This window comes from Osmia bicornis, chromosome 11 (genome assembly GCF_907164935.1).
Source record: "Osmia bicornis bicornis chromosome 11, iOsmBic2.1, whole genome shotgun sequence".
NCBI lineage: Eukaryota > Metazoa > Arthropoda > Insecta > Hymenoptera > Megachilidae > Osmia > Osmia bicornis.
Window position 1 is genome coordinate 9,705,791 of NC_060226.1, and position 25,770 is coordinate 9,731,560.

Genomic DNA, 25,770 nt, shown 5'->3' on the forward strand with positions numbered 1-25,770 from the left:
GCTTTAATCAAATTTAGCCCCCTCAACATTCGAAGATTCTAGGGTTCTTCGAAAATTCTAAAATAAATAAAGGAACACTGTCACTCCCAAAATCCTATCGAGAAAGTAGAAAGAAAGAGTCGAATTTGAGATAACTTTCATGGAATTTGAGAGTAAATTTTTTTCAATATGTATAATTAAAAGTTTCACGACTTCGATAAAAAGACAAGTTTCGAAAAGAGATACCAATCTTGCTTATTAATATATGTTAATATCGTCGTCTCTGCTTTGCTTTGGTAGGATGCAACGAAACGCTCCTAAGCCGTTTATCAACGTCGCTGCAGAGTCTTTTAAATTTTTTATTTTACCTTCTTTTTATTATTGGGTAAAATTTGGTTACGATCCCGTAGGAGGAAAAATCTACGTATCATCGCTGTCATCGTGTTCCCTCTAACCTCCATATAAAATTAAGCCAAAAACAGGATACGGATACGCCGTAACACGGCAGTTCGTGTTGTCGAATCTAACTTTTGTCTTATTTTATTTTACATCGGACCACTAATGGAATTTATCCAAGATATACTCGGGAAGTCGCCATGTGAAAAATGTAACCTTTGCTGGAGAAGAATGATCGGGTGTTTTTGTCTAAAGGTATAATAAATCTATGTCTGGATGAATTTATACTTTCAGGGTGCATGCCCAATAAATATTTGCAATATTTGCAATATTTGCAATATTTGCAATATTTGCAATATGCATGTCCTGTAGTCGAACTTTAATAAGGCACAATTTTATGATGATGCTTTAATGAATTATGTAGGATATGGTTGAGGACTCGGTTGACTTCACCTCAGCCTGGGTCATGGCAAATCTGATCTGGGTTATATTAAATTATGACAAAACTAATCTAATTGTAAATTAGAATACAGTACAAAACTGTAAAAACTAGCACCTAATATAATACTTTCAACGAAACAACACTTACAGCTCGTTTACGCGATTCACTCTACACCGTTCTTCTTCATTACCTGTGTAGTCTCGACCAAGACGTATTCCGGTCGAATGCATTGCTATTTATTTTTTTTTTTTTCTTTTCACAATAAATTATGTAGTCAAAGATGCTACTCACTCATTGTTCAATCTTGAATCGATTGGATAACTTAAGATCCTGGAAGGAGTATTTTACTCGAACCATGGTTTACGTAATTATTCCTTTTATCTAATTCACGCATGATTGATGCTGCGTGATTACATTCACACGAAGGAACTCTGTTCGTCCATGAACTTCAACAGGTGCAACCAGAGTTCTTCCAGGCAAAGGCACTTTGTTCCTTCCTTAGTTGATCTAAAACAAAATTTCTAATAAGTATATATTCTATTGTGTATGATAAATTTATGATTCGGTTCTTTTTTTTTTCAATATTTCAATAACCTCCGAACGAAGACACTCTATGGTTGAATTATTTTTTAATCGGCAAACTATAATGGTTGCAACGTTACTTTCTCTTACAATGGCTGATCGTTTATATTTATAGAGAATTCGTGAGAGGCGTGTAAAGAAGCTCGCATGGCCAACAAACACACGTGTATTTGGCGTGTATCTGTGCCTGGAATGCAAGTCTGCAACGGATTTACCAATCGGCGCACGTATGCCTAGAAAATCCAATTTTTTTTTTCTTTTTTCTTATGGTGGTCAGTTGCGCAAGAACACGTCCGACGTGGTAGTAATAAATTGCTTTACCTACGAGCCGGCGTTTTGTTCGAATAGCGATTTGCCCGAAATTCAGGATCAGATTATTTAGAAACCGTTTCGACGACAAGAAAAACTGGTTTACAGAATGTATGCCTACCACTGCCTCGTCTATCTATTTACAGGAAAGAGAACAGTTATTTTTTTGTAAAAAATTAAGAAACGCTTACAATTGATGTATCACAAAGTCATTAAACTTTTTAAATGAAATTATTTATTGAAATTATTACTCTTCTTTTCGCGGGAAAAAGAAAGCTACCGAATTCAAATTATCGATACATCGATAACGGTATCTTTTAGGTATCGATTCTCGAACGTCTACAGTAGCGATAGTAAGCTATATTCCGATAATACTTAGAGGTTATGCTACAGTTTTGAAGCTTTGACATAAAACAAAATGAATATTGCTAACAGACACTGGATTCAAATTCTGAAAAATGATGTAACAAATCGATATTTATTCAACACTGGAAGATCATATACATATAAAAGTGCTTATGCTCTTGATAAGCTTTATCCAACAAGTAACCTAAAACTATATACACCAGACTTTGTAAGCGTTTATTGTTTATCAACATCTATAAAATATAATGCAAGTTCTTTTTGAATCATTCAACGATATTTTACATTCATTATTTATATCTTCTATGTCAGCAAACCTTAATGCATAACTTTTTCATTTCTCTATACAAGTTTTATTTAAATATATTTTTCTATTAATCCTTTTTAGGTTCCTGAAAATCCAGATGCAAAATTCAACGGTTATATACCTCTGAAAGAAATTGAAATTAAATACAGCCGCAGCAGTGGTCCTGGAGGACAGCATGTAAATAAAACAAATAGCAAAGTGGATGTAAGATTTCATCTAGAAAGTGCCAAATGGTTATCAGACGAGGTTAAAGAGAAGCTATTAGAATTGGTTGGTACTCTATGTCTTGCAAAAGTCATTTATCAAATAAGAGATTGCTTATATTAACATATTTGTTACAGCATAAAACTAAATTATCTAAAGAAGGCTACTTATCAGTGAAATCAGAGCTAACAAGATCTCAACAATTGAACCTAGCCGATGCTCTTGAAAAATTGAGAAGTTTAATAAGAGATGCCATCAAACCACCGCCAGAAGTATCTCCAGAGTCCCTGGAATTAAAGAGAAAACAAAAGCTTAATGCAGCAAGAAAAAGACTGTTTGAAAAACGAAAACAATCCGAAAATAAACAAGCTAGAAGAGACTCTGTAAATTTTTAATTTTCTCTGTAAATTAACATATTCTTAAGATAAATAAAGCTTAATCTAAAATCTAAAATCTAAAATCTAAAATGTGTAATAATCTATATAGAATTGTGTCGACAATTTCACGTTGCCTTTTATTTAATTTCGTGGTATTTTATTTAAGATTCTTACTGTACGCTTCAATCTTTAAATTGGACATGTACTATTTATTATAATAAAAATCAACATGATTCCAAAACGATAAGAAATACTAATTTATTTGAAAAGCCACGTTCTCTGTATACTATACATATATCACTTTGAGATACAATCTCACAGTCTGTTACCTTAGCAACAAATAGGAAAACAAAGTAGAACTTACTAAGAATCAGAAGAAAGCAAACAGAAGCGTATTCTCTCTAGTTTCTAATTAATTTTATGCCAGAATGTCATTTCGTGATTTAAGAAGTACGTAAACTAACATTTTCTACAATGAAATTCATCATATAATAAAATAATAATATTTTATCGATAGATTTTACGGAGATCATGCAAGTTCTCGGTTATCCTCGACTGATATCTCTCGGAAATTTCCGTTTGCCAAATTTTCCACTTGTTGCGGAAATTCTCGTTTGGTTGGTGAAAAGATTTGATCCAGACACAGACATATCTGGTGAACACAATACTGAACAAGAACGTATTTTACTGATACGAACTATTGCTGAATTCATGGTAAAATATTGTTGAACTTATTATTAATGTGAGTATGAGAATAAATGTGGAAATACTTTTCGATACAGGCCTTGAAAGCAAACGTAAAATTAAATACCAAGAAATTGTATCAGGCTGATGGCTATGCTGTGAAAGAATTGTTAAAAATAGCCATATTATTGTACGATGCTCAGAATAATAGTAACAATAGTAGCATAACATCCCATGACAATGTTAGTCTAGCCAATTTTGATATATCTGATAAGACTGAGCAATTGAAATCAACTAAACAATTAGCCAGTCAATTAACTGTTACTGGTGCATCATTGTTCGATTTGCTGGGACGCGAGGTGGATTTCCGAGAAATTCGTAATTCAAAGGTTTCCAGTGAATTTGATACATCAGAAATTGAAGCAGCTTTGAGAAATGTTATTGAAAATACACGTAAAGAAATTGATGACACCAAGAAGCAAATTGAAAGCGTCAAGGTAATATCTCTACCTCCTTGCTTTATCTATTCTTAACATGATTTGCCTGTTGTTCTTTGTAGGATACAGAACAAAACCTGGACACAAGAATCGAAAGAAGACGCGCAGAACTAGAGAGAAATGAAAAAAGGCTACAAACATTGAAGAAAGTACGTCCAGCTTTTATGGAGGAATTTGAGAAGCTTGAAATTGAATTGAAAGCTTTATACGAAAATTATATAGAGAAATTTCGATACCTTGCGTATCTCGAACATTTATACGAAGACGAAGCTAAAGCTGAACAAGAAAGATTCGAAAGGAGGTGTGTATTAGCTGTGCAATAAAATCGGGATACAGTCGCTAATTAAAGTAATAACTCATAATTGATAACAGGCAAGAAGCAACGCGAAATCAGCTGAAGAAAATGAGAGCTGAAGATGCTAATTTTGAAAGCATGATGGAAGGGAACGATTCCATCCTACCCTCGAATCTTCAAGAACCTCCACCACCTCTCAGCGATATAGAAAAAGAAAACACCAAGAAAACAGTTCCAAGCAGTCGACTGAAATCAGGTGAGAACATCAAATTATTAAACAGTATATTTTTTAAACAAATTTTAATAATAACGAACAACAACTACTTAATAAATATTCGTATAAAAACAATATAGCTGGCCGATCGTCGAGAACGCAAATATCACAGCGTCGAATTTATGGCAGTATGTCTGGGCGACGAAGAGGAACGATTCAAGAATCAAATGACAGTGGTGGTTCATTAGACAGCGATAGTGATCTGTTAATTGACGGTGATCTGGATGACGACGATGAAGAAGACGACGACGACGACGACGACGACGACGACGATATTCTAGACTCGGTAGGAAGATCGGACATCGGGAACTTTGATCTGAAGGTTGGGCAAGAAAAACGAGCCGTTAGTAAGATAGATCATTCGGACGAGGATTTTTAACCAGTTACAAAAACCATTTACAAAAACTTGAAAATATACCGTTTGTGTTATTATCGATGATCCAGTATGCGCATATTTTTCTTTCTTTTACAATAACTGTAAATAGATGTTAATAAAAAGTAACATTATATATATTTATCAGTTGATTGGGACCAGATCATTTTGATGGTAGCGAAAAATACTTAAGATATACATGTACACGACATGGCGTCGATAAATAATTTCAAGTTTCATTATTTTATATAATAATTGTAGTACGCGTTACTCTCCAGACTTGTGAAATATATTTTCAAGGGAATTAAAATACGTATTGTCATCGTATAATATTTATTCACTTGTCCAAGACGACCAACACGACCAACACGGCGCGGCATGTCGTATCTGGTTCAGCACCGATCACACGTATATATGGATTCACCTATCCTACATACCGTGTACGTAAATAACACATACACGTTTCTCGTGTATACACATATATACATAAATGTATGTGCGCGTAAAAAATGTGACCTTATGAAAGAAATAGAAATAGAAATAGTTTGTAGCATTTCATTGTCATACGCTGAAAAACTTGTTAAGTTTCATTTAGCTGACAAAACTGCTCCTCCCTTCGTTTCTCTTCTCTTCTCTTCTCTTCTCTTCTCCATTTTTTTTTTATTCCTCTCTTTATCACCGGGAATGCAATAATTTTCTTTTCTTTCTCCGTAATAACAACATTCATCGAGATTTGCTCTGGTGTTATTGGAGGTTCCTTTACGACGAATCTCAAAATGAACAAGTTGGAACATAAAATTAATTGGTCAGATTGAAATCACTACGTGTAAACGGCGTTTTAAAAACATTACACGTTGCTATGCATTTGCTATAGATTAAATACTAGTTGTTCTAGATATATATTTATACATACATAAACTACGACTAGGTATTCATCCTATAGATATGCGTACGTTTTATTTTTCTCTTTATACGTTGTGCGGATTTATAGGTGTCGAAAAGAAATGTACCATATCAACAAGGTATCAACAAGAGAAGAATGTAATATCGAGTTCCACACGTTAGAGCCACCAATATAGACCGGAGCGTAGGCCCTACATAACAACTTGTACATCCGTCTGCAATCTAGGCATCTCTTGGTCAAGGATCAAGTGCAAGGGTTGCCTTGGATCTTATCTTAATCAAGAGAAGTCTACGTTGCAAGCGGCGTATGTACCAGACAAGAGTGAAGATTCGAATACACAGACAGCAGAAGGTCTTCTTCATCTCCTGATTCGAATTTTGTAAAACTGTTGCAAAGGGTGCATGCATCGGTGGGGTTAGTCTGAAAGAATCCTCAACATTGTCAATCGGTATACTTTTGAATTGTGTCGGTGAATAATAATCTGTCTTATACATATGGTATTGTATATAGTTCTGGCTTTGATCTTCACCCTCACCTGGCAGGAGCAAACACGTCCCTCTAGATAGTCTAGAATGTCTAGATCAAACGAAAATAAACTCTCAAGTAAATGTATGTATGTATAAAAAGATGAATAAAGCACCATATAGCAGTAAGAGATGCAGGAGATCGATCCGGAAAGTTTATTCCCTACTTTTCTGGCCGGTCATGAGTCCACCATCTCACGTAGAAAAATAGTATTCGTCAGGATTTCGATGAGCAGCCCTCTGCCAACAGTCTGTGACAAGTTTAGGCTTGGAAACACAGCTACGAGGGCGATTACAACCTATGGGCCACCATAGTTGTAGAAATAGGTTCTCGCCACTTTCGGCGTACCAGTAAAATTACCAATATCCCATAGAATATCGAGCACGGTTTTTCGCTACCTGATCGACTTCGATACAGGGTTCGGTTTAATCCGCGGTGTCATGGCCGGTATCGGTTCTAATTTCGGTAAGAAACACTCGCCGTTCAGATCCGTCCAGGTTTTACCAACGTTATCGGCTAATCTATCTTTGTATTTGTAGGCCGTCCTATCGACTACCGATTGAGTCTTTATACAGTCGTCCCCGCCAAACTCACAGACCCGGTAATGATGTAAAATCGCAGCGTCCGAAGGCACGTTCAATGTTCCGTGGCCGGGGATGAACTCCCAAACGAAATGATTACCCGCCTCGACAACGTCCTGAGGCTTGCATACGTATTTCGAGCGCTGTTTGTGCGGATGCAGTTTCGTTCTGCGCCTTGTCTTCCTCAACGTGATCAAACCAGCCTCGACCGGGGTTCGACTTACAGACACGAACGGATCGTCCGCCCACTGCAGGTAAAAGAAAGCATTTTGAAAAGAATACGCTCCCGTGGATTTGGTATTTATATGATTGCTCATCCACCTGAAAAAAGAAACATACATATAATAAAATGATACTACCTATGTGTATGTATTCTACCTTCATGTTTATAGACATCTTATCTATATTGATAAAGCAATCCTTACTTTATGAGATCGATGATGGTGTCGTTGTGCCTGGGAACGATAAACTCGTCAAGATCTACCAGCGCAACGTACTCGTATTTGTACATTGATCGATAAAGACAATCGTTCAGGGCAGCGAACAATCCTTCCGTACGAATCTCTCGCTGGGAAATCATGTCTAAATGATGCCAGGGTAAGACGGTAACTAAACCTTTCGTCTCGTAGTATTTCAGCGCGCATCCGGCCTCTGTACCAACCGTGTCATTGTACAGAGTCACATGGCTGGCACCTAACAGTCTATGTAACTCGATGAACTCTACCAGCTGCAGCACCTATGAAATTTTTTATGTTTTTCAATTGCCTTCTTTTTTCAATCTTCACTCGTTCATACAACACTCTATCGATTTAGCTTGGGTTAGGTTAACGCCGTGACTGGACACTATCAACCCCTTAACCCTTGCTTTCTTATCACGAATAATTACCATCTATACTAGACGAACGAATAAGATAACGCGTTGAATTAAATCGTGAGAATGATTACGAACGAGTGCGTTCGTTCGTTCGTTCGTTCGTTCGTTCGTTCTTTCCTTTATTTGCATTCGACTGAAACCTACTCTATTGTAATCGTAGTGGAGAGGCTTCACGCAAATAGCCAATGATTCTTTATCCTTGGTCCTAGTTTCTGGACGATTCTGAACGAGGATACGATTAGTCGGGGCTGCTTTCAGTCTTGCCACGACACTTACTGTTTCCGGTACTCTGTCGGCCGTGGGCGATTCTTTAGGCAACGGGCAAATCACGAAGCAGGCGCTGTACTTCAAATTCCAATTTTCTCTGATCACCTGTCGATGCAATTAGTACTTAACGAGTACTTAAACCAACTAGTTAAAGTTATTTTAAACTAACGCACCTTCACTTTAGCGGCCACCGTCACGGAAGCAGTGACATTTTCTCCATTCTCCGTCCGATACCAAAGTCTACACCAAACGCGTTCTGGTCCTCTAGTCTTCGTTGCGCTGATTATCCGTACCATACCCTGATTTTTGCCTGACGGTGTACCACCGACTCTGTCGTCAAAGTACGCCGAGTATACAAAGAATTTGAATCTGAGAACGGAAAAACGGTGTATAGCCGAATGGAATAGCTCCACTTTCATTAACCCTTTACCATAGCGATACCATATTTGAAGAGATAAAGAGATAAAGTATCTGCAAGACTTTATTGAGAAATTTTGATGGAAATATACCTAATACCTAAATCTGATGATCGTCTTAATTTCCTTATAAATTCACGCAAACATACAACACACCTGGTTTTCGTGACTGGTAGCCATTCAGCGTGCGTGATCCTCAAGCTCTGATCAAGTTGTGGCAGACGAGCTTCTAGGTTCGGTGGTAAGCTTGGTAAACCTCGGGGATCTGGTTGCATCGCGGTCTTCTGCCCTCCATCTTCCCCGCGCACCAATAATCCGATATGATCGTCGAAACTACCCTTCAGCCCGATGTAATCTTCAGCCTGCGAACGGCAACAGAACGTTTAACGTTACAGGACGATGATTTCCTTAGAAATCTTACACTGCAGATATTTTGCGCTTATTTCGAACACTGTCAGAGACCTAGAGTCTCTCGCTCTAGGCTAGTATAGTAAACGAGTAACGAGACTAGTAAAAGAACGAAATAAAAATAGAAGAAGGGAGGAAATCGATGGTCCAGGATGGCAAAGTTTCCCGTCTCCACTATTCTTCCGTTTTCTACGAACAAAGAGCGACCGAGTAGAAAGTTGAGCCGAGCCCTTGCCATTAGTTCGAAAGTCTTTTACCAGTTCCCTTTGCTTTCAACTGGAAACGTTTGAGGATTATCGAGGCCGCGAGCGGCATGGATATCTTCTGCTTACTGTACCAACGAAAAGAAAACGAGCAAGAAAAGGAAGAGCTTTCGGTGTCACGGATCGCCGACACCGAGAGGGTCACCGAAACTTCGCTATAACCTCTATCATCACTAATCTGTCTGTCTGTCTGTCTGTCTCCTCCTTTTATTCCTGATGATTGCAAACTTTATAGGGAAGATTAAAATGATTTAACGTGGCCACGTCTGTTTTAGTAGTGGTTTGGCATAACGTGCCAAAGACGTTGTTTGACGTCGAGGGTTTAATCGAGTGGATACAGCTGCTTCTAATTGCGTACTTACTCCGATTTCCCCGTAATCTGGACGATCGGGCGCAGCCGGCAATCGATGTCCGCTTCTGTGACCTCCTAGAGCTCCTGTGCCACCTACACCCACGCCACGCCTCTCGTCGATCAGGAATATTTCCGTAAGGACGATCAAGCCGAACACGGCGAAGAACATGACCACAAGCATAAACGACATGTTCGCCCGTTCCTTCAGGACACCGGCGTTCGCACGGCTCCCTCCTGATCCGCTCCTTCGAGAACCCATCTTCGAGAGGTTCTATTCAAAGGAAAAATATAATAAATATCTGCAGTGTGAAAGAAAAGTCGAAAGAAAAATTTTTTCCCTCAAATCTGTTTAGTAAAAACAGGATTAAGAAATTTTCTTCGTTTTATTGAATAAATTGTGAAAAGATCGAATTGTAAGACATCGATCCTTTTATATTCTTATCAGTATATAGTACGTATAGTATATGTATTTATACATACACATGTATAATGGGATGAAAAAGAATTTTTTTTGTCCAGTATCGAGCTTTTTAGCTTTGCCTGTCTATCGATTCCCCTTTTAAAATGCACAAGTGCTCGTATATCGTTCGATAATAAATGCGAGCGGAGTGCTTTGAATCGCATCGAGGTCGGCAAAGCGTTCAAGATAGAAGGCAAACAATCTTATTGCCTGAAATTTTAATAGAGGAATTTCCATTACTCGCATACCGCGACTCACCTAAAATGGTCCCAGGAAAGCCACTGCCAAGCATGGGAACGGTAGTTCCTTCTGCAAACAAAGGAGAAAAAAAAGGAATGTCAGTAATAATTGATTGAAAGAGCTTTCCTTCCTGCAAAAACAACGCGAGTTTACTGCGTTGGAAAATTTCATCCCCGCTTGCGTTAAATAAGTAAAGTGAATTGAAAACAACTTTTCATCTTAACCCCCTTCTGATGGTTTTCGTGTGTCAGAATAACAGCTACAAAATTGAATAATAATCAAAATTTATCGTTCAAAATGCTAAGGGTAAAAGTAGAGGAAGAAGAAACTAGAAACGAGAGGGAACTAATATAATAAGAAATAAGGACAGTGATTAGAGGTCCATCCCTTACACCTACCCTTAATTAAGGGAAGTCTAAATTGCACATAACTGTATAGGTAACAGGAATTGTCGTAGCCGAGCTTAAAGTGAATTGTATCCTAAGCTAGAATTGGCCAGAAAATAGGAACAAGGACAGAAAATAAATTGTTTAATACATCTCTATGAAATCTCCAAGAGGTTCAATGGAAATTCCTAAAAGAGAAATGAACCTATTCATTCATAGTCACTCTGTATAAATCGTCAACATGTCATAGTATGAGGATTTACTTTTTCCACTGTCCTGTCTTATTCATACGGTTGTAGATGGTAATTATTCTTGATAAGAAACCGAGGGTAAAGGATTTATAGTGTTCGGTCACGATAAGCAAAGGTAAATCGACAGAGTCTATGGACGCGAGTGGTATAATAAAAAAAGAAGGTAATTTTCATATTTTCGAGCTCGTATCTTGATAAAAAAGTTTTCTTTAATACAAAATGGCTGAGTAGAAGAAGAAGTCTAATATGTATAAGTCTGATATGTTGATAAAAATGCTCTTGGTTTATAAATCAAAACGAAAATGAGAAGAAAGTTAAATTTCAGAACAATGTTTTGTTTGTATCAGGAAACTTTATCTTGGACGAGATAGCAATATATCCTGACGAAGGGACACTCGAGACTGTTATTTTTCTTTAACTTAAAGTTTCCTGTTTTAAACCAACGACTACGAAAATTAAGTGCAGCAAAGTTTTCTTTCGACGGATAAACTGAACTTGTTAACCGTATCTCGTGTGGTATTGGACAAACTTCTCTAATATCGAGGGAATCTGATGATTGATCGAAAATGATTTTCGATTTACAGTCTGCTCTAGAAGAAGGTGGGAAATTAAAAAGAAGCAATACAGATTCTCACTGACATCGCTCATACCTCATAAATGCAAAATGCAATTTTTTTCTCATGTTAAAACTTTTCTCTAATTTGATAGAAAACAATTTCAAACGAAAGCTTATTGTCTTTAATGTTTTTAATGGACTTTTAATTCTATGCTATAATAAAAGGTAAAATGTTCAATTGTACATAAATGCGGAAATGTTTAAATTGACATTCATTTTGTTGAAAATATAATTTTAATAACTGTTCTCTACGTTTGCCACTCTTTTATTATTTCACTACATTGTAAAATATTTAATGAAATGTTCATATTGAAGTAAAAAGTTTCATAATAATAACGGACAGTCGTTCGTTTTAATCGAACAATGTGATTGTTTTCTTTTACATAATAAACGAAACGAATGCTGATATTTTTCTGCTTTATTATATTGTTACGTTATTTCAACCGTCCCTCGTTGGATCAAATGCATCTTGAAATAAGACCCAAGAATAAATACCTAATTAAATATTTTCTCTGAAAAGGATTACACTACTTGATCCATAATTAAAAAGGATCCTTTCTAAAAGATCCTGAATTGTTCATCAAATTAATTACACGATCGCTGCCTGTTCTTCAAACGTTTTCAAATAAATTATTGACCTCTCGTCTGTTCTATTTAGAAACGATATAATGGACCATAATTTCCCAGCCAGCTACGATGCTGAATAAATCCTTGCATGGCTAACCACGCACGACTGATTCGTATAACTTCTGGCTCGTGCTTTTTGCCCGCGTTTTGTCCATCTTCCCCTCTTGCACACGTTGAAAGCGCGGGATCAGGGGAGAAAGAGCCTCGTTTCGCTTCAATTCTACCGCTCGCCTCGGTGGGTGGAAAGAAGAAGAAAAAAAAAAAAAAAGGATAAAGTGGCAAAGAAGTGAAGTCTGTTAATGACCCATGTCGACCACTTGCTAATTGAATTTTATATCATCAACTCATTTGAAAAGTGTAATAGGTAAATAAATTAATAAATTCCTATTAAAGGTCTGATTAGGACATGGACCCCGAAAAATTGCAACTGTCTAAGGTTATCTAATGCTTCTCATGGCGTATAAACGAAAGCTCGGATTTCTCCCATAAACCTGTAAACCGGATAACGTATGAATCAATAACATGTCACTTTATTCGAAAACGATAAGCCTGTACGGGGACAGGTAATCTGTCCAAGTGTCAGCTAACGTTATTTCGATCGAACATGTACGAGCCGCGAACACTTATTTTTGTCCTCTGCCTTTCGTCTTTGAACGAGACCAGAGAGCAGGCATTGATTTTCTACGACCACCAAAGAGACCGAATTCCCATCTGTGCACAACCTGCCACGGTTATACGTACTTACTTACATCGTCCTGGAAGAAAGGAAGTCGTGCGATATGCTATAGATATTACTTCCTTCCGCCTGTTGCACCGAATCGACCTTGCCTTACGCAACGTTACAATTCACTTTTCGATACCATCGTCTTCCGTTAACCAACGAAACGTTGTTTTTTAATGTTACATTAACGGGTTAGTTTTATCTTCTCCGCGGATATTTACCATTCGAAATTATTAGTAGCAATCAACGTGTTGAACACGAATTATAGCTCGATTTCGTTTACAAGAGATCTTCTAAATCTCGAGAAAAGCATATCGATTACCAACAAGTCACCAACGACGTAGAGGTGGCTACAAGAGTAACACCCACCCTTAAATTATTCAGCTAATCCCGACCATCCTACGGAACCCTTACCTCGTTCGTCAAACTGTTGCCAACACCAGAGACTAGTTTTCACTCTACTTACTCGCTAGAGTGATCTTTTTATCGCTCTTTTTATCGCTCTTTTTATGATCTCCGCCACTCCCCCTCCCCCAATGGCGATTTAGTATCGTCGAGTGACAACTAACGATAAGTACCAACATGTTCAAACCTTGCACACACCTCTAAGCCGTGTCCATTTACTATGAATTAAAATAAATTGCAATATTTGCAAAAACAAGCTCGACTTCGTAATATCCTTCCCTTTGTACATTTTGACGACACTAAACACACTGCCACTGCTTGAGAAGTGGCGACCAGACCAGGCAGAGCAATTAGAAGGACGATAAATTTCTGTCCACGTTGCAAGCTTTATTGTTTTCTGTCGAGTGACAAATGATCCCCAAGTGTCTTCCTCGATTCATCGTTCGTATTCCGTTCACCAAACAAATTTTCAACCCGATCCTCAACAACGAACGTTCGAAGGTCCATTATGGCTGTTTTATTAAACAAATAAAATGTACACTTGAAGCCTTCCCTTTCCCGGATTTAATTAATATAATAAAAATCATGTTTTTTTTTTGACAATTCCCACTTCCCCTATATCGTTATTTTCCTCAGGGAAGCCTGATTTCATCACGAGTGTACGACTGCACTTTTCTGATGCACCGATGCACCGATGCACCGATGCACCGATGCACCAAAATGCATAAATCCATTTTCAGAATATGTACCGCTCGACGCTATTTAATTTTTTAAGGATACAGTTTACCATGTACATGTAATGCGTTTTACATCGAAATATTTACATTGAAATATTTCTTGTACAGGTGAAAGTATGGTAGACGAAATTACATTTTGCGTAAAACCTATAAAGCGATATAAAGAGAACAAAAATCAAGGTACATATATAACGTTTCAACCGAATTCATGGTAATATTTATTTTATCACAGTTAATAATGAAAAAAAAAAATAGAGCTGCAGATATGAATTTAAAATTAAAATTTCTCCTATGTTACCATGCAAATTTTCGATGAATGCTTTTCATGACTATGTTTCTGTAAAAATTCAGATATTTAGGTCTCTAGAGATTACATAAATTGGAATGTAAATGACTCATTAACATAAACGCTTGTTCGATAATAATATTCAACATTAAACTTTCATAATATTTTTACATTTTTTATTCAAATAAATCGAATTCTTATTCTAAAAATCTTATGAATCGTAATACGAAACGTTTCCTCTTTATAATTTATTCATTAATCTGACCATTTCTAGAAATAAAAATTCAATATTATAGATAGTTTTGAGATTATTGTCAGGAAATATTTTATAATAACTGTTAACCGATGCAGAATTATGTATCGTGTTTGGTGCTGTTATCGTACTACCACTAACGATTAATAAGTCATCCGGTGAGTGATAAGTTCCCAACTTGCTGAGTGTTTTTTTTTTTTTTTTGTTTTTTACTGTTTGTACGGCAACAACTACAGAAAAATAAAAGTACGAAACAATGCACGCTACTTTGTAAAATATGGAGCACCTGATACCTCCAACAAAGTTTTCACTTTGTATCCTTTTTTCATGTATCTTTATCCATTATATGTAATCGTTGAACTTTTTACCACTCCCATTAAAAAAGTTATACTTCCATTTAAAATATTTAAAGTAGTTACCATATAAGAAGATTACGATCGTTAAAAATCATACAAACTTTCGCCTGGGGCTATTTTTTTTTTTTTCTTTTCTTTCTTTTATTCGAGAATAATTAGAAATAAAATTCGAAACGTGACTTTGTTAATGGATAATAGTGGTGCAAAGTAACAATTGCGTTTCGTCGATTCAAAGTGCAATCAAAGTTTAATTATCAATTACACCAAACAACGAATTAGAGAGAAATTTTCGTACTGTTCCTTTACGAATTTCAATCGGGACATCCCGCAGCTAGTAATTACCACTACAATTCAATACGTTTAGCGAAATTACAGCTAATGAACACGCGATGTAATCTCAGTTCGACAAACTTTTATCAAAAGATAAGAAGCTTAAAGAACCGAATAGTTCAAGCTAATCATAATTTGCTGTTAGATTGTTGCGTTTTAAATAATGAATTCTGTAGCTACGAAAAAATAATTGTTACGCCTGTTCTGGTAAATTATATTTTATCTCGTATGCATTTGTCATCCATTAAGCGGATTACGCTTTCCTTAATACTTAATTCATTTAAAAAACATTCCAGAATCAGACAAATATTTTCAACACTCATCTGATTTTATTTCTTCATTTTTTTAAATATAATTATAATATAATTTGATTTATTGAAAAATTTTTTAGAAATTCATTAACACGAAAATTTTGTTGAAACGTATATGTTGGCTATTGTAGAGATAACGAATGGAAGTTTCCATCCTTTATTTATTTAATTTTCTGCATTATTTTCAACTTAAAAATAAGTGTGCATCAAGCGTCGGTAGTTCTAGTGTTAAATGTATTAAATTTTTTATTTGTCCATCTATAGTTATAAACGAGATTAAGTAATTTATAGTGCTATTTGAAAGTTGCAAAGTCGCCGGATACTTATAAACGTTAGCGTAGGTCGGGAAGACTTCCAGCATATAGTACATGGCAACGTAATTAAAAATTAGTATCAAAATCAACTGCTCGCAATTTAGACGACAAAAGATTCTTATCACCTGTTACGTGTTTAATTACCGCGTGTCACGAACCGGTTATTAGGTGATATATAACATTTGTTATTGAACACTGAATTGTTTTAATAACAAGAGAAGAAGAAAAGAACCATAATCACGGTAGAAATTTAAAGATACCCAATTTTAGCCGAATAAAATTTTAATTAACGTATATATATATATATATATACGTAATCTAATTAAATCTCTCTTTCCATCATGGCTCGAGGAATCCCTGAGGACAATTAAAATGTAAATCAAGGTTATTCAATGCGGGGGTGAAATCTAATAAAAATTAAGTGAAACTCTACTGATCGCGAAGAGGGGTAGATTTTGATGCATGGGTCAATCATAACTGAAATTGAACAACTGTCAAGTACACTGACCTCCATAAGAAAACTATTGGGCACGAGAGTCCAAGTGCGCCCCCGTGGTTGTGTTTCGAAACGAGTGAACAAGTGACACACAAGTATTACACTTACGATTACGATGCGACACCGTCCAGCTGGCCTGCATTTCCCCTGTGTAAGTGGTGTACTACCGGCATCTTCCTGACAGTTGCTGTCCGTCCTGGTCGTCTGCCTCATTCTAACATCGCGATCTCTTTGACGTTTGCTGGTTGTCGTGAAAAAACGTAACAACACACCAACGATCTACAATAATTAACCGGGACTGTTTGTTTAGCTTTTTCTTTCTTTTCTTTTTTTTTTTTTTTTTTCTTACAAATTAACGCAACAGCCTGGTTGAAAGAATATAAACGGACCTTCTAAAATGACACCGAGCTTACCGTTCACAGAGCCGCGACACTTATCGCGTTGTAAACGGTCGGTCACTGGCGCACACTCGTAGGGCGAGCGCATCGATCGAAGCACCCCTCCAGAGCAGAGTACATTTACCGCATGCGCGCTGATAGTGTGAAAAAAAAGGCGCGGAAGTACGTTCAGAGATGTACTTTTGAATCTTGTATTTAAATATTATACTATACAGAAACAGCTTTGGGAGAAACTGCAATGCCTATATATTATTATTAAAGGTAGAGGAAGAAAGAAGAATGGAAATTTCATTTCGTGTGTCTGTCTCTTCGTATAGAAAGAGTCCATGCTTTGGCAAGGACGTGGTGTCATAACTGACACGGTGTAGGTTCAGCGTGTCTTCGTTAGATAAAATGAAAGATCTGTAGCTTTCGCGTAGTACGTTTGATCCCGGATTTCATGTCGAGCGAGGAACGTGCGACGACGCGATTTCGGCTGAAAATACTTGAGCTATGCTGCCAGAATTTCTGAAGGACATCGTCAGGGTAGCGTCGTAGCGTATTAAAGTCCGCCTTGGTTCCTCGCACCAGTTCCAGAACATCAGCTTTTGCTCCCTCGCCTTCAGGTCCGTCGAAAGCAAAGCAAGGTTCTTCGCGACAGTTGCATCGATTCTCACCACGTGACGACCTTCCACTATCACTGGTATCGTTTCTGCTCTCCTGTCGCACCTAAATGGTCAAATGGCAAACGTGGTGGTGTTAGGTTAGATTTATCAAGAATTATTTTTCTTCTCATTGATTAGGTATTATTTGTATAGTGAAATATCAATTTCCGTTATGGGGGTTTATAGACCTGAAAATCTTTAACGACATTACTGACCAGGACATCACTTGTTCCCGTAGATATTCAGCAGCTGGATAACTCAATGATTGTTTCGGCGATACGAAGAGAATCTTCAGTCCATCGATAACTCGTTCCTCGATCAGTAATCCCGGTCTGGCCGCGAAATAGAGCAGCAGAATTAGATTTACCGCGATCCCAGCAATCATCCCGTATTCTGGACCGATTGCCAAGCAGCTGAACAAAGTCACCGTCAAAGGTATCAAATCGATCTCTGCGAATAGAAACAGATTCTTCTCTATTACTGGAATCTCATATCGTCGGACGTCTCCGATTCTCAATTAAAGAAATTGCTTTGTAAGTAAAACAAATGATCAAAGTTGAATCTTACGATTAGGGTATACATAGCGGTGTGCGTTAAAGTACATACCTGCTACTCTTGCAAAAGCAACTTAACTTAACTTACTTTTCGTTCTCCAAAGGACGCTGAAGATTTTAAATTCCACCATATAGTACATGGCGACTATAATCACTGCGGCAAGAGTTGCTTTCGGAATGTATTCGAATGTCGAGGTCAGAAGGCCGCAGGCTAAAAGTACGAAGCATCCGGTAATTACTCCACCCATCGGTGTTTTTACACCCGAAGCGTTGTTTACGGCTGTTCTTGTGAAGCTCCCCGTGCTTGGCATTGATCGTGAAAAGCTTCCGAAAATATTACAAAGTCCCAAAGCCAGCATCTCTTGATTAGCATCCACCGTTTTTCCTTTTGCTGACAGTTCAGTGATTATAGATTATAGATTACAGATTATAGATATACCTAGAACCGTGATACGATATTTTAGATTTTTCAACAACTTACCAAACGCTTTGGCAATGGCAATGCTCTCCAAAATGGCGATTAGTGGAACGGAAATGGTGGTGCTTCCCAGTTCACCGACTATCTCCTTGAAATCATAAGTCTTATTCCCTTTCACGATTGAAAATGGCGGAGGAGCGAACGGTGGTAAACCTTTCGTAATATTTCCAGTAATTCTGAACGGTTTAATGCCGTGAGAGAACAACGAATAACTTAATATTATCCCAATGACGACAACCACCGCGTTTCTCGCCAACGACGTTACCCACATCAATTTCTGCCACCATGTTCCATTTTTCTTTCCTCGCAATTTCTGTTTCCCATAATCAAAGAAAAAAATATATATGTATACAGGTATTCCAGGCAAGTTCCTTCAGAGTACATATGGATAAATTTTGTTTAACTAACTGTCGATAGTTAATTAGATATTGACAAACCATCAGATGAAATTGAACATAGAAGGTAATTCGATTTACTTCAGTAAATTGAAACCTCTACGAAACATGTTTTTTATTTTAATACTCACTTTAAGACCTACGAGTAGAATCATAGAACAGACTCCTAGAACTGTATCCCACAATCTGATATCGTTCAGATGGTCCGCAACTTTAACAACCGCGTCGATGAACGAGTCACTTTTTCCTGTTAAACCAAGAAGGGTACCCAACTGAGATGTTCCAATTATTATAGCAGCCGCGTTAGTGAAGCCCGAAATCACTGGCATGCTAACGAATTCAACGAGGAATCCTAGATGAAGCAGCCCCATGATCGAGATTACGCAACCTGATAAGAAGCAGAGGAGTACCTGAGGAACGATCGGTACATGTTGTTCAATCATTTCAATCATTTACATACCAAGATTTGTATAAGATTTAAAGTTACACTTACAGCAACGTCAGCTCCAAGATTTATAACATGGGATTGCGATAACAGTGCCATTATAGCCGTAGGTCCCACGGTGATCTCTTTGCAGCTACCGAATACCACGTACACGAAACACCCCATGAAACTGCTGTACAGGCCATACTGAAGTTTTTCAAAAGTTCACCTAACGAGAACCAGTCTTCCCACTTTGTCAATTTCATGTAACTGCTATGGTTAAAAATAACCATATGCACTCGCATATAAACATTCACAATAGAGTAGTTATACATACATAAATATAGGAATTGAACATTTCTTTTTCGTTCACAACTTCATTGAAACTTTCACAAATAAATCGGAAACTTTAATAATCGGATAATTATACACACCTGGGCTGGCAGTCCAGCTATAATTGCATAAGCTATACCTTGCGGTATAACAGTCAAACCGACGGTCAATCCTGCCAAAAAGTCCTGCAGGAATTTTGATAAATTGTATCGAGGTAGCCATTCTAGGATCGGTATCCTTCGTATGATATACTGCTTTAAATTCAATCCAGATTCTACGTTCCTCCCTGAAATCCAGTAAGTTCATACATATAAGTGATGAGTGAATCAGTCTGTCTCGATTAACAAATTAATTGTTCACAAATTTTTACTGGTTGGAAGTATAGTATAGATGGTATCAGACATTTTCACAAACTACTTTACACTACTACTTTTCTTTATAACACGACATCAAGGTACTCACAATAAACGAGGAATGAAGAATGAGAAGAAGTTAAGTTAAGTTAAGTTATGTAAGTTCATGGTAAGGACATATTGCGATACCTTCATTATCTATTGACTATAATGTTTAAATCGTTCGCAGCCTCGTAACGCTTGTCTAATTTCAAAAAAATTACTTTAATAATAAAGTTGTTACAGTAAAGATATTATTACCTTCTTGTCCTTTTGAAACAAGAAAATCTTAATATAAACATGAAATTATACTATAGTGATAGTAAATTAAAACACATATTATTATTATTATTATAATATAATGGAACACGTAATTACTTATTGATTAGTTTCAATATCAGCATGCAATTATCTATTGACTACAAAATCGAGTATCAGAATATCTATAATATAACGAGAAATAGCTTGGTAATAGTAAATTTAAATATAAGTAATTATGCAGTATAAGGCTATAATTACATATAAATTTGATGATGGAAATGCATATATGTAACGAACAATTATTTATTGATTACAAATTTGAATGCAAATTTACATTTAAAAAATATTGTAATTCAATGGAATTTGTATTTGCTTACTGATTAAATAATTGCTTGTTTAAATATTAGAACACAGGGTGATATGTGCCTGCAGATTAATTGAGAATTTAATTATTAATTATCAATTAATTAATTATAGGTAAATTAAATGGAATATGTAGGTAAAAATCCTGAGGCTACTTACACATCATTATATGTATAATATTTCTGAAATATACACTATCCTTATGTTTAATAAAATTTCATTTACACGAAAATCACTCTACACCTTTCATCCACAACAGTCTAGAAGTGTACTGATGATAGGGTATATTAAAAAGCTCAGTGGTCGACAAACAAGAAATTAAAGTTTCAGATTTATAAGATCAGTATAAATACAGATAACAAGCGCAACTCATGATTGCGAGAATATTGATGGTACATAGAAATGAATTCTTTATACCGCTTGATAACAAATCACATGATTAATAAAAACAATAAAATTGTGTTTATCTTGACGAAATCTCTTAAATGTTTTCTCATCATTTATTTGTAAATATTTTCTGTGTGAACAGAGTATTAAAAAAAAAACTCTAAATGAATAAAGAAATGGAAAAGTTCATTACCATTTCGCACTCTAAAACTTCGTTTCCGAGATATAAACAATTTAAGTTTAACTATCCGCTACTCGCCACCATTTTTTAAGTTCAGCGAGTGGACAAATAACTTAGCGTGTAGTCACGCGAGTTCGTGCACTCACGTGTTCTAAGAAATACTACCGAATATTTGTTTTTGAAATATACCATCATAAATTTACATCTCTTTGTAAGAGTATTATAACATATTTTAATACTTTTTCTGGCTACATCAATTTACAAATCTAATTGATAAATAATGCACAAAACAGGAAAATAGGTTAAAGAAAAAAATGTTTATGATTTCTACTGATTACAAGATATAATATGTAGAGCAAACAGTAAAGATGATATAATGTAATTATAATTCTTTATCTTCATAACTGTTTAGCGAAACTCTCGGGTATTATCAAGTTGACGCATACCTACAAGTTTATTATTCATTCTAAAGATAACGAGATTTTTTTTTTTTTTTTTTTTAACTTATAAAAGAGTAGCTCATAAATGCAATTCATAAAAAAAATTAAATTGCCAATCTCAACCGCAGTCGGTAGGACTCGAACCTACGCTCCCAGAGGGAATCTGATTTCTAGTCAGACGCCTTAACCACTCGGCCACGACTGCTCGCTTCTTTCATTCCTTGTAGTAATATAAGAAGGTATTAGACATTTAATTAAATCAAAATATAAAATTATAATTAGACAGTAATATATTCTAGCATTGCTTTGAATGTTAGGTTTTCTAACAGCCTTTACCATGTTTTCACAGTATTAAATTAATACAAAAATGAAGCACCAATTTATTCTACCTATGTAATGATAAAATGAAGTCACATATGATTGTGCATGTCTACGATTCAGCAATGAACATAATTGTCATGTAAAATATAAAAAACCCAGAGAACAGATGAATTCAGTTATGATTTTTTTAAATATTTAATTACTCACATATGTATGTATTGGAAATTTCAAACCATGCTTACCGAGAAGAGGTGTCGTCTCCTCGATACTCCTTCTTTCATATGCCATTTTTGCATAATCGAATACACTGTGTCAAGTTTGCTATGTTGCCCACAAACGTCTCAAATACTTCACAACACTAATGCACGATCTAAAAAGTAACAATGTCGATAAAGCAGGATATGATTATGATACGTGATTGTAATGTACTGATCACGTGACATTATGTTATACATATAGTGTTGTACACGAATATCAAATATCATTATTTGATAACATGTAGAATCGCGCGAACTTTAAAATAAAGAATATTTTAAATAAAGAAAAAACTATCAACTTATGAAAGTATAAAGAAACTTTTTAGTAATTAACTCATACAGATACTTTTAAACTTCCTTAAATGATTAGACATATTTTTACTGCAAAATGTAGTATTTGTTTAAAATAAAAAACCAAGAGAAAAAAAACGAGATCTCGACGAGGATGGGATTCGAACCCACGCGTGCAGAGCACATTGGATTAGCAGTCCAACGCCTTAACCACTCGGCCACCTCGTCCCGTGTGAACCGAGTTTGTATTGAATCTTCTTCAGTCTGACCGTTCTTTATTATATTTTAAATAAACATATTTCGAATATTTTTCCATAATATTATTAATTCTATTTCTAACGCTATCTAAATTGTCTGAAACTTATAAATACAACATTAACTGCAACAGTGAATGCTACCGTCGTGTATAGTATGGCGACAATTACAATTGCAATTTTTGAAGATACGATCATTTTACTTTTCAATTTAAACATTCAGCATTTATTTAAAAATTTCTTTAACAATTGCTCTAGTTGATTTAACAATTGGCGCCACTGTGAAAAAGCACTGCCTGGTGTTAATGAGGAGAACTACAAATCGATGTACATACAATGTACATTACATACTTTTTGCGCTCTCTATCGGTGAAATAAAAAAGCTCATTTTTAACACTAAACAGCAGATGGTGTCACTTGTTCATGGCGGGATATTTGTTTTTTTAAATTGTATAGATTTCAGCTTATTATTTCTTGATCTTTTAATTATTCTAATGTATTTTTATCTTTCCTTCTTTGCATAAACTTTATTGTCCATGAATATAAGGTATATTAAAAGCTCTTCGTTTATCGATTCATTTTACAAATTTTTTTCAAGTTTTCAGGTATTGCAATAATTTTGTAACTCGCTGTATACATTTTACACCGTTAGGTTGCTTGGAATGTTGCTAATGACACGAAGAGAGTTCTGTGTACTCTGTAAACAGAGTGGCCCGATAATTCCCCTGATTTAAACTAGATCAAAGAAATATGGTTCATTCTAAATCGTCTAGTTTAACATATGTAGATGAAACCTCACTAAAGATGTTCTGGTCCAAAATATTTAAGAAATGTAACATGATGCACCGGAAGCGCATAGATGATTGCATTTCACCTGGTTCCTATGAGTTCTGAACGCGAATGTATACCATTTCGAAGCATTAGTATAGAACAGAGTTACATAATTAAAATTAACAATTCAAAAAAGATGGAAAGAAAAGTTAACGAGTAAGCGAGCTGTGGAGTATGTAACGGATTCAAAGACAGCTATGGTTAACAAGAATTTATAAGGAATGCAACTGATTGCTACTCATCGTAGCAGAGACAATATTAGTTCGATCAGAGATAACGGGAAATCACGTGCGTTGGAGTTTACTTACATATCGGCCGAGAAATTTAGTATTCCTTTAATCGCGTGATTACTTCTTCAGCCAACGCACTCGATTTCCATGAACCTCACGTTTTAACTGAACGCTTTCTAACTAAACTCTTGAATCCGTATCATTATTCGCAAACTTGCGAAAAACGGAAATACCACGGAAATTCCATGTTTTAAAATTCATTTACCTGTCCATCAGGTATATCATCAGGAATAAACGTAGAAAGTACGCGTGCAATTCGTTTAAACGCAAACTTTTATATTAAATAAATTAACTTAAAATTACGTAAGCTGTCATTTCTGCTATATCACTGTTTTACAAGTCCTCGTCGTTAAATTGTGCTTCAGACATTAGTTTAATTTTTTAATTGTTTGTCGCGGAACGTGCAGACTTCAATTATATGTTATCAATCCTGTCGCGCACGATCTTACAATTTTAATTATAACTTTGTCAGTTTTTAGGAATTTTCTGACCAAACAAGTATGTAACAAGTATTTCTTGGACATTCGTAAACGTAATACCGATAGCAATAACATTAATATAAATCCAATGTACTATCCTTGGAGACATGACGTTAAAAAATGATAGAAAATTACCCGGTATCGTAACATTGACTTTTCCTTCATTTCTGCGGATCGTATTTAGAAATGATCGAACGAAACAAAGTTTCCAGATATAATCTGTCGAAACGTAAATTCCTAATGAAACGAGTCGTTCCGACACTGTGGATAATCGTCGAATGACTTTTGCTCATCCGTGCAATTTCCGAGGGGATTCAACGGCGATACTATTTTCCGGTTTGATTACCTTAACAATAGGTATAAATTCACATGAATTCCATTTGTGGAAAATATGCGCCAGTATGCTTTGACTGTGATGTAATGGAAACGGAAATAAAATGCAAGATAGCAAGCAAGCACGTAAAAAAAAAAAAATCTCAGGCTCGTAAAGAAGACAACTGAGCTGATCTTTAACAAACCGACTACTACACGACTACACGTTCAATTATATAACGCTGTGACTGGTAAACAATAATTAATGGTATCCTGGGTAAATGAATCCTTAGAAAATTCTACTTTCGTTGATAAGAAATTTATAAACCTTCTAATAATTTTACTGATCAAGCATATTAGAGACTTCATAACTATTTATCAGACACCAAATTGATTCGAAATTTTTGTCTGATAGATATCATCTATCGTCACGATATAACTCGATATTTAATTGACAGTCATTCTTGTACTAAATGACCCATGGATAACAATGAAGCAATCATACTACATACGTACATAGTTGACTTGTTGTTACTTTGTAAACGTAACCGGCGAATGTTTTGTTATCATACTTATTATATTGTAGTAATTACTTCAGGTAGCACGAAAGTAGCTAATGTAATTATATAAAAAGTTGGGGTATCCTTAGGTAAGGGGAAGTGTAAAGGATTAGGTTCTCCCTGGTTCTCCCTGGTTCTCCCTGGTTCTCCCTGGTTCTCCTGGGTGTCCTTGGCTCTCCCTAGGATCTCCCTGGATTCTCCCAAGACCAAAGGCAAGTGGTAGGAGATTCCTACCCACACACTTGCTTTTAGTCAAAAGAAGCCTAAGTTGAACCCATATGTACGCAGGATGTTCTACTTAATTTAACTACCAACTATTTTCAAAAAAACAAAAAAAACAAAAAAAAAAATGCCTCGGAAGAAAGTTAGTATGGTTGAAAAGTAATTATAATCGTTCGTCAAAATTTCGCGTTAATTAACAACCATGGTTCAGCATTTTTCAATTCTTTCATTCGGTTGTCTTA

At 35.9% G+C, this 25,770-nt stretch overlaps 4 protein-coding genes and 2 non-coding genes across 12 annotated transcripts; 2 read left to right on the forward strand and 4 right to left on the reverse strand.

Annotated features, from left to right (window-relative positions):
- The first annotated feature begins 2,043 nt into the window (after positions 1 to 2,043).
- On the forward strand, positions 2,044 to 3,035 carry LOC114870985 (peptidyl-tRNA hydrolase ICT1, mitochondrial). Its single transcript, XM_029176327.2, has 3 exons — positions 2,044 to 2,282; positions 2,460 to 2,648; positions 2,720 to 3,035. Exons 1-3 carry the CDS (start codon positions 2,127 to 2,129, stop codon positions 2,975 to 2,977), a joined length of 603 nt encoding a protein of 200 aa, XP_029032160.1. The 5' UTR covers positions 2,044 to 2,126; the 3' UTR covers positions 2,978 to 3,035.
- Positions 3,036 to 3,123: 88 nt separating this feature from the next.
- LOC114870984 (clusterin-associated protein 1) lies at positions 3,124 to 5,094 on the forward strand. Its single transcript, XM_029176326.2, has 6 exons — positions 3,124 to 3,409; positions 3,477 to 3,673; positions 3,742 to 4,140; positions 4,203 to 4,441; positions 4,513 to 4,691; positions 4,790 to 5,094. The coding sequence occupies exons 1-6, from the start codon at positions 3,388 to 3,390 to the stop codon at positions 5,086 to 5,088; spliced, it is 1,335 nt and encodes a 444-aa protein (XP_029032159.1). The 5' UTR covers positions 3,124 to 3,387; the 3' UTR covers positions 5,089 to 5,094.
- A 304-nt stretch (positions 5,095 to 5,398) lies between these two features.
- On the reverse strand, positions 5,399 to 16,951 carry LOC114870983. 3 transcript variants are annotated; one of them, XM_046287684.1, is made up of 9 exons: positions 16,851 to 16,951; positions 16,570 to 16,740; positions 10,391 to 10,441; positions 9,683 to 9,943; positions 8,806 to 9,011; positions 8,407 to 8,602; positions 8,111 to 8,338; positions 7,518 to 7,828; positions 5,399 to 7,413 (listed from the first exon to the last, which is right to left on the reverse strand). In XM_046287684.1, exons 4-9 carry the CDS (start codon positions 9,929 to 9,931, stop codon positions 6,906 to 6,908), a joined length of 1,698 nt encoding a protein of 565 aa, XP_046143640.1. In that variant the 5' UTR covers positions 9,932 to 9,943; positions 10,391 to 10,441; positions 16,570 to 16,740; positions 16,851 to 16,951; the 3' UTR covers positions 5,399 to 6,905. The 3 variants fall into 3 exon arrangements, with proteins under 3 accessions (XP_046143640.1, XP_029032156.1, XP_029032157.1); XM_029176323.2 differs by lacking the exon at positions 16,851 to 16,951 and having other exon boundaries at positions 16,570 to 16,802; XM_029176324.2 differs by lacking the exons at positions 16,570 to 16,740; positions 16,851 to 16,951 and adding an exon at positions 13,388 to 13,407.
- An 85-nt stretch (positions 16,952 to 17,036) lies between these two features.
- LOC114870981 (sodium-independent sulfate anion transporter-like) lies at positions 17,037 to 24,711 on the reverse strand. 5 transcript variants are annotated; one of them, XM_029176319.2, is made up of 9 exons: positions 24,570 to 24,711; positions 22,275 to 22,402; positions 19,789 to 19,973; positions 19,424 to 19,561; positions 19,062 to 19,340; positions 18,539 to 18,848; positions 18,146 to 18,448; positions 17,719 to 17,953; positions 17,037 to 17,567 (listed from the first exon to the last, which is right to left on the reverse strand). In XM_029176319.2, the coding sequence occupies exons 2-9, from the start codon at positions 22,318 to 22,320 to the stop codon at positions 17,297 to 17,299; spliced, it is 1,767 nt and encodes a 588-aa protein (XP_029032152.1). In that variant the 5' UTR covers positions 22,321 to 22,402; positions 24,570 to 24,711; the 3' UTR covers positions 17,037 to 17,296. The 5 variants fall into 5 exon arrangements, with proteins under 5 accessions (XP_029032152.1, XP_029032153.1, XP_046143639.1 ...); XM_029176320.2 differs by lacking the exon at positions 24,570 to 24,711 and adding an exon at positions 23,974 to 24,074; XM_046287683.1 differs by lacking the exon at positions 24,570 to 24,711 and having other exon boundaries at positions 22,275 to 22,473.
- Positions 21,835 to 21,916, reverse strand: Trnas-aga. The gene has a single exon. It is a non-coding gene; the product is annotated as a tRNA-Ser (tRNA).
- Trnas-gcu lies at positions 22,727 to 22,808 on the reverse strand. The gene has a single exon. It is a non-coding gene; the product is annotated as a tRNA-Ser (tRNA).
- Positions 24,712 to 25,770: the final 1,059 nt, after the last annotated feature.